General features: G+C 36.1%; 1 protein-coding gene across 9 annotated transcripts in view; it reads right to left on the bottom strand.

The window, feature by feature from the left end:
* The window catches only part of CADPS2 (calcium dependent secretion activator 2), a 292,803-nt gene that overhangs the window by 110,727 nt on the left and 167,042 nt on the right, over positions 1-15,034 (bottom strand). For all 9 annotated transcript variants that reach the window (XM_027720819.2, XM_027720827.2, XM_027720823.2 and 6 more), the window contains one exon: positions 757-823. In XM_027720819.2, coding sequence (XP_027576620.1) covers positions 757-823 — 67 coding nt within the window. The remainder of the gene's footprint in view (positions 1-756; positions 824-15,034) is intronic.

Here is a 15,034-nt window from a genome sequence, read left to right as displayed (position 1 = left end):
ATGACTTCTGTAAACTTTCCAACTTTTTTAACCTTATAAGCATTACTCACTGATTATCAATATGCAAGCCAATTCCCACTGAAGCCAGAAAAACACCATATTGACATCAAGCTCAGCAAGAATAATATGCAAATACTCTTGGCTTTTAACTTTAATAAAGAACTTGTTCAGCAATTTTCTTTTACATCCTTACAATTTTCATAATTGAAGAGTAGGAGGAGACCAGGTGAGTGTGATTGACAGAGTGATAAAGGAATAAGGCTTTCTAAAAAGTAGTTTAAGAAGGTTTAGTTCTTAAAAAAAAGCCTCACTAACGGGCTTCAACCTTTGTATGACATTTATGGAGACTCAGATTTTAAGAGTTTTCTGTCAATAAAACAAAGGATGCAGAACAGCATTCCCTGTACTTAAATTAATTAAACAGTAAGTACAATCCTTTTTGTGAAACGTGACTTTATTTTAACTGAAGTGCTGGTGGAAAGCTGTCAGCAGACTATTGCAGTGTCACAGAATTTTCCTTCAGAAGTTTCCAGGTTTCAGATGAAACATTGCTCAGTGTAGGAACCTATTTATATATATGCAAAACTTGGTAATGCTTCAGTTTACTAGGTATGTAAATTACAAAAACTAACAAGAAGCTTGGAGTAGTACTGCATACATTGCCTGGAGATACTGATTTATGAATGGCTCCAAAAATCATACATAATTCATAGTCCAAGAATTCTTTTTATTGAAATTTCATGGTAGACTACTAACCTGAACAAGAACAAAGTAGCGTTTTTTCCACCGCTTCCAAACCTTCTGTCCTAAAGCATACAAATATCTGCAAAGGAAAGGGAGTATTTTTCCATTAGTATGAAGCATGACATTAGGAGGACCCAATACAAATTTGTGTATTAATTTGCTCTACCTACTGAGCTGCTTCTTCAGTGTTGTCACATTTAAGAAGTTATTTTTTTCTTCTATTTACTCAAATCATAAAAATGCAAAGAGACATCCCTTTTCACTCAAAATAACACAAAAAGCAGAAACAAATGACCTCATATTTGGGAAGACTAACCACCTACATTTCACCAATTGTGTCCGAAAAATAGAAAAAATGGCTTAAAGTAGAACACTTTTGACTACACAGAAATACTGAATGTTAGAAAAGTTAAACTCCCCAACAGCTTTTATCTTGTTTGGTTTCTACAGATTTGCTAGTGTTCATTTAGTCTGTGAGAAGTCAGTTTGGTAAAATGCTCACATAACACAATGTCAGCAGACACACAAGATTAAATTTTTTTCCCAGAGTAAACTAGAATCTAATTTCCTAAACAGAAGCACTTCACTATAAAGACTCTTAGATTACAACAACTCCTTGTCACCTTGGCAATTTCCAGGCTTTGAATCAGATCATGTAATGAGAAGTATCAACCAGTGAGATGAGAAAACCACAGATGCTGATACTCTGTGGTGGTAGAGGGAGCACACTCATTACCCAAGAAATTGCAGCAAGTTTTCTGGCATTATGGTGACTTTTTTTTCTGTCACTGTGATCATGTTGCACTGTTGTTAACAAAGACAGCAAGAAGAAAAGGATGAGCTGTGGGATTGTAAGCAAGAGCCTATGAGTGGTAAGGATCTGATGCTTAAGACCTGTCAAGAGAGCAAAATACTACCCAAGAGCTGTCCCTTCTGGCTGGCCAGATTCTGTCAAGGGCATCTCATACGAGGTTGGTCAAAGGCAGAACAATAACCGTTCAGACCAACAAATTCTGGCTTAACAGGGCACTCTCCAGGGCACGCTGGTACACATATTATGAAGAAATAATAACTAGGATAGGAATGGTTGGTTGGATGATTGATAGATGAACAGGAGCCTCTCTGGTAAAAGGATAAGGTCTTCTGCTTTCTGATCACTTTTGTGGCTTTGCTGCCCGATAAGTTTGTAACTCAGTTAAAAAACAGAGCAATGAACCAACATCTTACCTGAAATGGGCAAACAAAATAGGGGCAAAATCTTTTTACAACTGTCCTAGGCGTAAACTCAAGCACATTCTTTCCCACATTAGTCATCACAAAGGACAAATTTGTGTCCAAAATGAATGTTCAGCATAATGCTTATTAACCACGATGGTTTGTCAGATTAAGTAGTGGTTCCCTTGTTATTACAACACCAATGTTTGCCCTTCTTCAGCTTCTGTTACACTTGTGTTGAAGCTCTGACTCACTTGGTTACTCTGCTTTTTATTTGTATGAGGGAGAAAAAATTGGCTTTGTGTACACAATTACCAGGCTTCATGTTCTCACAGGAAAATGTCAGAAAATGAGCAACCCAAACTTAGAAACACCAAGTTAATTATTTTTCAGAATTAATGGTGTTAATGTTTTCTTTTTTTCTTAATTTCCTTTTCAATTTAATTCTATTCTGAGACTGGTACAGAAAGGTGCTTTTAAAAAAAGAGGTCTTAAAAGAACATTTGCCATAGGGAAAAGTGGGCTGCTTTTTAAATTACTTTTCACGTAAGATATACCACGTACAGGCAGAACTAACACAAGATACAATAAATTCAAAAATAAAAAATAAGAAAGCATACAAAAAGAAATTAAATAGCAATGTGCACTTTTATTCCGCCTACAAATTACTTCCAACTAAGGTGTTAAATAAGAGTCTCCTTGGGAAACAAAAGAGTGGAACATTAACTATCTCACTTTAAAATCTTCGGGTCTTACATAAGAGTAGGTAACAAAGGAAAATAGCATTCATGACACAAAGCTGGATTTAGTACAGAAATGCAAAGCTTTATGTTGTCTGGTTTTACAAATCACTATAAACACACAGTTATAATCTTATGTTATTAATCCCTCTTCCAGTGCCATCTCTAATGGTGACAGATTTTTTTTAATGTAGAAAGTTTCAGCCATTTACAGGGGGTATCTCCTGTGCTCATCTTAAGTGTGCATGCTCCTGAAAGATAAAGAGATTAATTCTTACTCAAGAGTTTAACATTTACATCTGGAAAGACCAAAATATTCTAGACTTCTAGAATCTTCTTTGAACTTCTTTTTCTGTAGAAACTGCAGCTGATGTCTAGAACAGAAAAAATCTCCAATAGCCAGTTTGCAGAATTAAATGAGACTTGGGTTTCTCAGCTGGAGCAGAAATTACTAGGTTAACAGACTCAGAAGTCAGCTAAATCCCAGAGCTAAGCTGAGGAATGTTTTATTTTTAAGATGGGGAATTGCACCATTTTTCATGGGTCTCAGTTGAAGAATGTTTTGTTTTTAAGATGGGGAATTGCATTATTTGTCACAAGTCTCAGGTAAATGTCAGTACCACAAACCAGAACAGACCCTCACAGTCATGAACTCACACAACTGCAGCCTGCTATTTCTCTACCCATACGTGTAGCTGTATTCACCCATCAGTTCCACTCACTCTCTCCATCCAAAAAAAATGTGCACAAGATGCACAGCGTCAATTGTTCAGACTATTTTAAGCAGGAACAAGAAACACAGAACAGCCATTCATTCAAATCCTTTACCTTTCTTCAGGTAAAATATTATGTTCAATACAAAGAAGAAACTGATATTCAGAAGCCAATTCCATATTTCTAAACATTAACCACACCATTTGCTTCAATTTTTCTCACTCTAATTTGGGTTCCAAAGTTGGGATCATCTAAAATAATTCTTGAATTACTACAGTTCAGCCATGCAGAAGGAAGACACTGAAATACTTCCCCTATATCTGAACACAACAATAGTAATTGCTTAGATTTATTTTGACTTTTCTGTAAGATCGTGTTTTGAGAATGTTTAATACATAGACTGACAAGAAGCTTGGAAAGATTGGGATTTTGATGTACTTTGAAACATATTCAGATGGCAGACTTTTATTCTGTAAAAATATATTAATATAATAAATGAGATATACACACATAATTTCTGTGTCTGTACATATGCACATTAGAAAGAATATTTATAGTTTGTATGTACATTTGTGGTTGCCTTCTTCAGTGTTTTGATATTACTCACATAATTTCCAGTAACTTAAGACTAATACACCTGTTTTTATACAGCACATAGAAAAAAGGACCTTGATCAAACATTTTGAGTATTTAAGTGTGAAGATTTTCTAGCAGTTTTGTAGTAATGTGAAAATGCAACCAAATGTACAAACTCTGCAATCACTTTTTTTAGACTTTTTCTCTTATAAACAGTTCTGCAATCTTCTTTTCTTCAACATTGTTTAATACTGCTTTTTTTCTCTTCATTCACTCCCAAATAAAAACCTAAAAACTTGATTTCTATGAAGCCACAGATTTACATGATTATACTTCACAACGCTTATAATATGGTACCAAAAAAACCCATTTAATACTTAAAGTTATTTTTCCTGGAAAACAAGTAAAAATACAAGAAATTACTTTTCCACTACGAAACACAGAAAGACCTGGATAAAAACATTTTATACATCATCTCATCTCAGTCAATAAAATTTTCTTCTCCAGAAATGGAACAAACAGAACGAACATCCATTTTCTTTAAAAAGTCTGGGCATCCCTATATTGTAAATACATAAATGTTGAATAGCTTTCAAAGTATATTTCCTTTTGCTATCAAAACGCAAAACCACACTGCTAAATATTATAGTTTAGTTTCAATTATGTGATGGCATACACAGGAAAGATGATGGCAGCTTATTTGCTCTAAGTCCTCACCTCACTGGAAGACTGCAGGGTTTTACTTTTTGATGAAAAAAATAAGCACTAATGAATAGCTGAAAAACATAATTTCATGTGGAATACTGGAGCTATTCACTGATGGAGAAATGAGAATGGACTTATTACTTCTACAGAGATCATTTTTAGACCAGCCTTTTTATTCTAAGGAATGAAGCAATCTATCTACATCTTGAATGATAAATTCTCTACTTGTAAAAGGCTTCATTTATCACAAACAATGAAAAAAATATAGAAAGAAAAATCAATACATGTAGCAGTTTAGTCCAGCAAAGGCCTTTCTTAAAGAGAAACCTCAGTCAAGGTTGAAAGAGCAATTAATGCAGTCTCAAAAATCTGGGCCACTCTGATAGAGTTCGGTTAACATGTGGCAGAAGTAATCATCCACTTGTGAAAATGATTTTCAGTTCATTCTCAAACACCTTTCAGACACTCATGATCCCATTTAACTGACAACAATACAGGCTATCCGTGGGCATCATTGCATTCGCTGAGAGAGCCAATGGAGACCAAATGCCCACAGGCACTTTCAGTCATCCCTGTGCCTTGCATAAAAGGAATCTTCCCAGCACTGCATTCCTTCTTTTATTTAACCCCGAAAGATTAAGAAATTTTTTTGTCTTCAGTTGAGGACGAGAGAGAAAACTGATTCAAGACAACAATATGACCTAGGTCATAAGAAACCTAGCTGTAAACATTCTCAGATTCATTTTAGTACTTTCTGTGCTCTTGAGAAAGAGAACTAAATAAGCCTTCAACAGATGGAATGAAAAAAAAATCAGCCTAAACTACTGTAATTATGCCTGCTAAGGATAAAGAAATGTTGAAGAATGTCAAGTAATACAAACATCACAGCCACAGAAAACAGTTCCATTTATTCCAATTAGCAAGATACTCATAATATGAACAGGACGATGTGTGGCTTTTTTCCTGATAAACAACTTTTCACTTACAGTATAAATGGTTATCGGTATGCTGGCAGATCAGGTATCCCTAGATTCTTTAACAGTGATATTTTACTAAACTCCAGAGTGCTTCAACATTCGTGAATATGCATGCTAGTACTTATGGAACCTGTGAAGTAACTACAATGGCAACTTGAGAATTATTAATCCAATTTATGTCATATCATGAAACCTATTTGGTATGTAAAGTGTAACTGTTTAAGAAGACAGAAGAACATCCTTTAGCCTCAAGAGAATTCCAGCAACAAAATAACTAAATCCTTTAGATGCAACATAAATGTAGAAAGCACTCTAATTCTAATGTAATCTAACTGCAATGTAAATAGGTAATGCAGCACAACAGCAAAACAGCTGGTGCTGAGGAGCAGATATCCACTCTCTGCTTTTTGATGCAGCTTACTTTGGACTAGCTCTAGTCTCAACCCATGGACAAAATAGCTACCAGTGGTTTGCAGCATATACAGGTACACCCCTGGAGCTCAACTCTTGGTTAAATTAAATCGAAAAAGATAATAAGCCGTGAACAGAAAAGCACAGTAAGCAGGAACAACTAAGAGATTGGCTTTCAAAGTGAAAATCTGAATTTAAATGCTGATGTTGGTTTAGTATAAAAAGTTTCAATGACATTGCTCTCCCCTAACCGTTCACTTTAGCGGTGGAAACTATTATTTACATTGACAGACCTTAAATAACTCAGAAGCATCTGAGCACCCAGAGGTAGTCAAGTATCCAGCCTACACATCTGCATGTCACTGGAAGCACATGACACTGCAATTACATAGAAAAACAAGGAAAAACTGATGACCATTTTTCCGGTCAGGCAGTGATATCATTTGTGATCTAGAAAGTCTAAATGAAGGACCTGTTAGTATGAAAGATTTACTTTTGTTTCTAGGTCATACACATCCACTCACGGAAACAATAAAAAGGTGTTGAAAACTTCGGTGGCGGAGGCCAGTAAAAGCATGAACTCTTTTAGGAATGATAATTGGTTTTGGTTATCTCTGGGTGGTTACATATTTCATGTATTTCTTTTCACTGGTATTTTTGAATTGATATAATTTTAATTTCCTAAAGAATACAGACCTCAGCAAAGCTAATTTTTTTGTAATAAAATATATAAGAAGAACAAGATGCATACACTTTTTACACTGAAGACTGTACATTCTAAGTATTTTCATAACATTTGTTGTCATCATTGTGAATAGGTATTTTGAAGTACTTATGAAGTAGCCTAAAGGGTCTGATCTAGCAAAGGCATGAGAAGGTATGTTACACCGGGTATCCTGATTTGTAATTTGAAAACAAGCACAAAAATTATGACATTGAATCAGTCTAGCACCTTTCTTTAATTTGTGCACACAGAATATGTTTATTCAGAATGTTATGATGTTTTAAAACTAATTTTTAAAATCCTTGACAATGAGATTTTTTAAAAAATCCCTAAAAGAATTCAATTAAAACCACCATTTAAAAACATCACCAAAGATTTGAAACAAATCAGTTTACCAAGTCCTCACTTACATAGGATTGTTCCCTTAATAGGAACATTTTGTGACACTTGAGGAGTGCTTTATAAACCAAGCAATTACTCCTCGCAACATGTCCAGTGCAGGAGGTTAGCAATACCACATTAACTTCTGTGGGAGAGAAACCAAAGCGGAAAAGAGCAAGACTGTTCAGAACTTGAGGTCCTTGTGCACCAGAAAAAAACATCCAGGAAAGTCTCACAACAGCCCTTATCTTCCAGACATTGGAAAACGCATTTCAGAAGCCTGTAAAATTGATCAGTCTTTTAACTCCGTGTGTCAAAACATGCAACTCATTTATGAATTTAAAAAAAGTGAAAAGAAAATATTTCAAAGGGAACCAGCAAATTAAACATGTTTGTCTTTGCAATCCACTATGCCACTGTACAAGTTTCGAGCTGGCTTCCCACCAAGTCCCCTGAAACTCGACAAGAAGGACCCGCCTCCCAGAGAGGGAAAAGAAAAAAAAAACAAACAGCCAAAGTTATAGCAAAAAAAAAATATATATATATATATATTTTACATATGAGACAGATACACAAAAGGAGAATACCACACACCGGGGGGGGGGGGGGGGGGGGAAGGGAAGGGAGAAGGACAAAAAGGGGCAAGGACCGCACAAGTCAAACAGCCAGCCGAAGGCAAACTAGCAAAAATCTCACCACTTCCCTTCGAACAGGCAGGATGGCCAGACACGGTCCTAGGCTCTCCCCTCACGCGCGGCAGATAACAGCAGTCACTGTAGGCCTTGGCTCCAGATAAGCCCGACCGAAACAGGGACCCACCGTTCTCGAACCTCGCCGGAGAGGAAGAGAGAGCGATCCCTCTCGCTGGCTTTATTTATACCTCAAGTTACGTAAAGGAATAGCATGGAATACTTCCGTGACCACTTTTCTAGTTCCTTCCTGGTTACAAGTTGGTCTCCAGGAAGGCCTAGAGTGAAACCACCACAGCCACTTTCAGTGAATATGTTTCCCCTGCACCTTGTATGGATCCAGCGTGCTTAGGGTATATTTCATTTTCAGAACTTTGCAGATTACCCTTTGGAAGCACCCTTCTGTTTCCATGGGCTCTACCAGATCCTGGCAGTGCAAAGACTCCAAGTTTAGCCATTGTAATTAGTTGCCTGAAAAGACATACATGAAGGAGGCTTTCGGTACCTAGGCATCATGAAAAGTTGATAATGTGACATTCACGGAAAATGTATGCCATCTGACAGAAGTATTCATTCTAAAGCACAATTCAGAATAGTAAATCTTAGTTTGTTCTTTTCAGCCAATGCTATGAGGTAAAACTTCTGTGAATCCAATGACAATGTAGTTGATAACGAACAGAGACTACGCTGACTGTAAAGATTTCAAAATGTTTGGCATACCGGGCAGAAAACAATTCTTTTTAGTTATGCTACTATAGAGCCATCCAGAATGAAAAGTGCTAGAGCAAAAGTGGGGAAAATGCAGTTACCTTCCTGGAATTCATATACAATCTCCCCATGTCGCAGAAATAAAAAGCTTTTTATTGGGAACTCTGTTATTTTCTTCTGGATTAAAATTTTGACACTTCATGCACTGAAAAACTAAGAATACCACTTCTCTTTCCATCCAACATACAGAAGTAGAAAACCATAATGCTGTCTGCATATCAGTGGTGTGGACTGTCTCCATCATATCTCTAGCACCTTTAAGGAATGTAGGAACAGTGCCAGACATTAATTTCCGCTCTCACACAGCAATGCAACTGTTATAGCTTGTTTCCATGAACGCAAATTAGGTAAATTTCATTGTGCATTTTAGGCATTCCTGGACAGACTGTAGAAAAAAATATTTAATTGCACTGAATGTTTGTATATGCAGTCATAATCTGCTCAGAAAGTCCTTGGTCTGCAGATGAGCGGAGTCTGGAAGAGTACTGAGAGTACTCTTATAAACTTTCCCAGTCATTTGCTGTTGGCCACAGTGGGAGACGTGATATTGGGTTATATGAATATTTGGTCCAAAACAGCAAGGCTAATCTTATATTTGGATAGAGTCATTCTGCCTCAGGAAACTGAGTGGTGCAGAACAACTGTAAGTGATCCTTTCATCAAAAGCTGGAGTAAAAAAAATACTTTTATACTCCTGGCTATCTTTTGATGACAATACAAAGGTAAAAACAAGGAAGAAAGCTTTCATGGTATGACCCAGCCAATCAGTTCTCTGAAAATATCCATTTTTAAGAAGCTTTTTATACAGAACACATGTAGAATTTTAAAGATGCCAAAGAAACAAAAAGTCTTCTGACTCCATGTCACTTTGTCTCTTTCGAAGAAACTTCTCTCCAAAAGAATGTAGAAGTGGACACCCAAAAGTCAGGCCTGTACCTTGTTCTCATCAGGGTGTGGAGGGAAGTATGCTTTTATACACCCCCAGAAATTTCTCATATACTCGTGCTATTACTGTCTCTAGGAGTTTCTTTATCTAAAAATGGTGTCTCTGTGTTTATAACTTTTTAATGGATTTTTGTTTCAATTACTTTCCATAATGTTTTTCTCAAACATTTTAAACTTTCAAAATCTACACCTAGTAGCACAGTTCCACACCTCAACTACCTGTGCCTGGAAGCAGCTCTTTTGGCTAACTCTGAAACTGGCACCCATTGGTAATATTTAGCAATTGTCTTTTGGCATTGGAAGAGACAGCTTCCAGTGTACAGTAATTTGAATTAGAACCATTAATGTGATTGGATGTTTATCCTTGGAAATGCCACATAGAAGCAAACAATGTAAAAGTGAATTCCACAGGACTTACTCTAGAAAACAACAGAAATGCATCACTGGAAAATATATTCCCTTTGAGAAAGTTATTTAAGTATTCCTTCATGGAATTCAAGATTTTTAAAATGGATTAACAGAATTAGGAAAAAAAAAATTCCTAACATGGTTTTGTTTTGGGTGGTGGTTAGGGAAAAAAAAGTGCTATGCAAGAAAGATATAAGCTTATAACAGCAGCACAGATTTGCAACAAGTTCTTTATCGTATTGAATACGCAGAAAGTAAAACGTTCAAATGCTCTGTCCCTCCACTGGAGTTATTAAACTGTAGCTGATTTGTGGTTGGAGCTGTAGGAGGACTTCAGAAATACAGAATTTACCACCTGTGAGGGAACATCAGAGCCATGTCCTGGGATCAGTCCATTGCTGCTGCACAGGATTGCTCTGACAAGTAACTGTCTACCTAAAATAGCAATACGACAATGATATTCAACTCTAAAACTGCTGTTACATAAAAATTAAAAAAAATATGAAATTCATAAAATCTAAGAGAAAATAGAAGTGAGATTAATTTAGCTTCTGGAATATAATCACATTGCCATCTTCTCCCTTAATTTAACCATGCTGCCCTCCTGTGGATGTCAGGATATGTATAACGCCATGGCCCAGACTAAGAAAATCTAGCTCAAATTGATCCCTGCTACCTGCTTGTGACAGATTTGAAGAGGAAAGAAAATGCCACTGTGCAATCACAAAAAGTGGTTAAGTTAAACTTCAGGGCAAGAATTGTAAAACCTGTATTTCAAATAATTTTAAAATGAATATTTTAAATAAGTAGAATGTGATATTATTCCACAAATCATGTCTCTGTAGGAGCATACATATTAATAATACGTTTATTCTCAAATTAAGGGGAGCAGATTGATTGCATAATGATGAATTACTTTATCTGTTGAAGTGACAACACAGTTGAACACATATATTAGAAAGATTATCCAACAACTCAAAAAGCATAGAAATTATTCACAAAACTATCAGTAGTTGGTAAACCAAAAAAGTGCTATTAGTTAAATTGTAATCTTTTTTTGCCTGGTATAGAGATACCAAATACATCTTGAGAAATTAGTGAGTCACAAATATGTTACATTTTTAAAGAAAAATATAAAAAATGGTGTGGCATAGAAGAATCTAAAATTAAGGAGAGGTCTATAAGCAATTATTCAAAGAAATTATCTCACACAGAAAAAAAATATTTTTTGATAATTACATTTCCATAAAGTCTCTGTTTTCATAAGCTCTGTTACTAGTTAACTGGAAATTAATATTACGAACTAAAATGTTTATATAACTTGAGCTCCTCTATACTCAGTTGTCAGATTCCACTACAGAATAGATCCCAAAACCACTAGAGTACAACAGCTGCAGTGACACAGCACTGCTGGTTTTCTTCCAGACTAAATTTGTAAATGCTGACAAATTATACTTAAAGTCATAATGATAAACAATGTTTTAAAATAGACTTTTCTTTCTGAAGAAAGACTAAAGTTTTAAAAACTACAAAAGGTAGTGTTATTTTCTGATGCTAAAATATATTGTTGGGAAATAAACACTTTTTCTTTAGAATCTTTTTTGTCTTTAACTCAGTAACAAAATGAAAAGTGATATGCTAAATTTTAAATCAAGCCACTCTGTCAAAATATTTTATATATTGTTGAAAAGACTTTGAAATAAATAAAAAGTCTCAGAATTGTGAAAAAATCATAAGAAAATCTTTTGGACAAGAAAGACAAGATATTTTGTATAGTCACATGCCATTTTGTGCCAATTAGTGAAGTTGGTAACATGGCATATCAATAAAAACCCAATTGACCTAAGTAGCAGGACTAATTAAATGAAGTAAGGTAATTAAAAGCTTCTCAATATATAATAAAAAATTACGGCTGAAAGTGTTCCATAATGTTGTCTTTTTATCTGCTTTTCTGCTGAGTTTTAATCAGTGTTTCCATATGCATAAAAGATAGTGTCCAGATGTTAATGTGTTGGTGGCAGGAATCAGGTGTTCAATTAAAATATATTGAGTGTGCAAGAAAAAACCTCAGACCTTCCATTAAGGAGAATACATACAGCTCAATTAAAAATGAATGTAGCATTTGTGATTAAGTTGAACACTCACATTCTATAATGGCAATAAAATTTTACATTATATGATTACTTTATTAACTTAATCATACAATTCTAATCTAAGGAACAGTTATTTCCTGTTTACAAATGGATCCATTACTTCTCAACACACAAAATAATGGTAAAGCTGCATTTACACAAATTGTTGGTTCCTCTCCTCTGATTCTTCCTCATTTTCACAAACAGTGAATTAAAAAAAGCAACTGCAACATCTGTAAAGTTTTTAGAGATCATAGCCTAGCATGTGTTTTCAGCTACTGGCATTATTTTTAATATTTAATATCAGTCCCAGTTGTGTTGCTTGCATAACACCTCCAATTTAATTTGGATGCATTCATTACTCAGAATGTGTTTCTAAATGGCTTCACTGAAAGATCTGTAAAATGACATCCTCTGCCCATATCATGTGGTATTGGTTCCTGGCCTATTGGTCTTAATCTAAAAGGAATCATTCTGTAGTCTAAGTATTCAGATCGTTGCTTCAGATCTTAGCTTGCCCTTCAAAGCCAAGATTTACAACCAGATGAAAAAGGCTAAAAAGCTACAAACATTCAGTTTTATAAAAGAGGCTGGCCATCGGCTGGCCAACCATGAGGGGAGCACATCTGCAGGCAGACTTCTCCCCATCAGCACTACTACAAACTGAGCCAAGTTTCTTATTCTCTTCTACTTGGTCTATATGATATGGTGCATTCCACTTAAGACTGAACTTCAAATGATCTCAAAATTGAAATCAGCAGTTAAAACCAGAACTGCAGGAACACATATAAAAATAGTAACTTCTAAGCCACTGATTTACTGAGCAAGGGTAACTAGTTGTGTACTTAGGATTATGTACATTTCTCTCACCAGAACCACACTAATTTTCATCTTTGGAACAAACTGAAGGAAAGCAGATGGCAGTTTTGGGTTGGGAATCTTATAACATTATGTGGTAAGGAAGGGGAAGCTGGTCTGACCCTGATGAAGACAGTGGTAGAACTCAAACCTACACCTACCAGAACACTTTCCCTGCCAATCTGTCCTCAGTTCACTCCATACAGGAGCAGCATGAAAGATAATCCTAGAGGTCTCTTCCGTCTGTTGGTCCAAAGACAAACCATGTACAGCATTTAACATACATGCATTTTTTGTGAGACCCCACCTGGAATACAGTGTCCAGCTCTGGGGTCACCAACATAGGGACATGGACCTGCTGGAGTGAATACAGAGGAGGACCACAAAGATGCTCAGAGGTCTGGAGCAGCTCTCCTATGAAGACAGGGTGAGAGAGTTGGAGTTGTACAGCCTGGATAAGAGAAGGCGTTGAGGAGACCTTAGAGCAGCCTTCCAGAACCTAAAGGAAACCTAAAAGAGAGCTGGAGAGGGAGATTTTACATGGGTATATAGTGACAGGACAAGAGGCAATGGCTTTAAGCTAAAGGACAGCAGGTTTAGATTAGACATTAGGAAGAAATTCTTCACTGTGAGGGTGGTGAGACACTGGAACAGGTTGCCCAGAGAAGCTATGGATGCCCTATTTGCAGTGTACAAGGTCAGGTTGAATGGGGTTTTGAGCAACCTGGTCTGGTGAAAGGTGTCCCTACCAGGGTCCCTTGCAACTCAAACCATTCTATCATTCTATGATTCACTTACCTGCTCTCTTTTATCCTTTACACATAAAGTGAAAAAAACCCAAACCTCACACGTTATGAAAAGACAAAGCAATCGCTGAACAGACACAAAGTTAATTTAGAAGGGGATTAAATTAAAACAGGTTTGTGACAGTAAGCATGCAGAAAAGACTATTTGCAGTGCAGGGTGAACTCTTCTTTACAGGTTTTATTTAAAGAAAAAGACAGATTGAGCCAACTTCGTATGAAAGCATCACTAGACTGATGACATTGTAGAAACTGCCAGCCTGCCAAAGTGATGCCTATTTAAGAATGTGAGAGGTACTCAAGGACCCTGACAAGACAGTACAGCATTGGACTGCTAACACAATTGTGTTGACATTTAACAGGACACGGACTATTTAAAGGGAGATGGCTGTGACAAATATACTATTTGAGCAAAGCAAGAGTAGTGCAGGACCATGAGGACTCTCCTATTATGTTGACATAAATGCAATACTGCAATAATTGAAATTATATTACTGTGGAGTAAAAAACCCAAAACCACTTAATTGAATTTATAAGAAATTATCTCTGCTTTTACATCCAATTTTGTGTTAGAACTATTTTTGCCCATACAGAATAGCATATTATGAGTTAAAATCCACCCTCAGACCCAGGGACACATAGGGAGAATTCGACTGGTTACATACTATTAGTATTTAAAATTAATTTTTCTGTCATACCTTTGATTTTGCAACTGTTTATATTCCAAAAGACAAAGATTAGGTGAATTTTACCTTCCTACAAGTAACAGATGGATAGGGCAAGAGACAGAAGGACATAACAGGTAGGTGGCATGCCCCCATCCTTGCAGCTAATAGTACTGGCACTCTCCATATAGAAATAATGCCAGGCCATGACAGTCCATATGCAATGTCAATGTACGTCAGGTGAAAATAACTCTCTCTTAAATTCACAGATTAGTGTATGGTATCAAGAAACAAGTCAGATCACCTGACAAAAGGCTACTGAGTAAACTGCATCTTTCACCTACATGAGATGTGTGCTATGCTCATTTATAGCACATAAATAGAGTAAAGCGATATAAAAAACATCTAAACCAATTATTTCAATGATGTTCCATCCTGCATTCTGGGAAAATAAAAATATTGCTTAGGTGACTATGTACAGTAATAATGTTATTAGGAATATCACAATCAGTTACATCTCCATTACTACCGACTCATGCACGTAAGGGAAGTTTCTAGACAACTTTCAAAAGGAACTTA

Source organism: Pipra filicauda, unplaced genomic scaffold, assembly GCF_003945595.2.
Source record: "Pipra filicauda isolate LSUMZ 115617 unplaced genomic scaffold, ASM394559v2 scaffold113_size4260070_pilon, whole genome shotgun sequence".
Taxonomy (NCBI): Eukaryota; Metazoa; Chordata; class Aves; order Passeriformes; family Pipridae; genus Pipra; species Pipra filicauda.
This window is presented reverse-complemented; position numbering and strand designations above follow the sequence as displayed.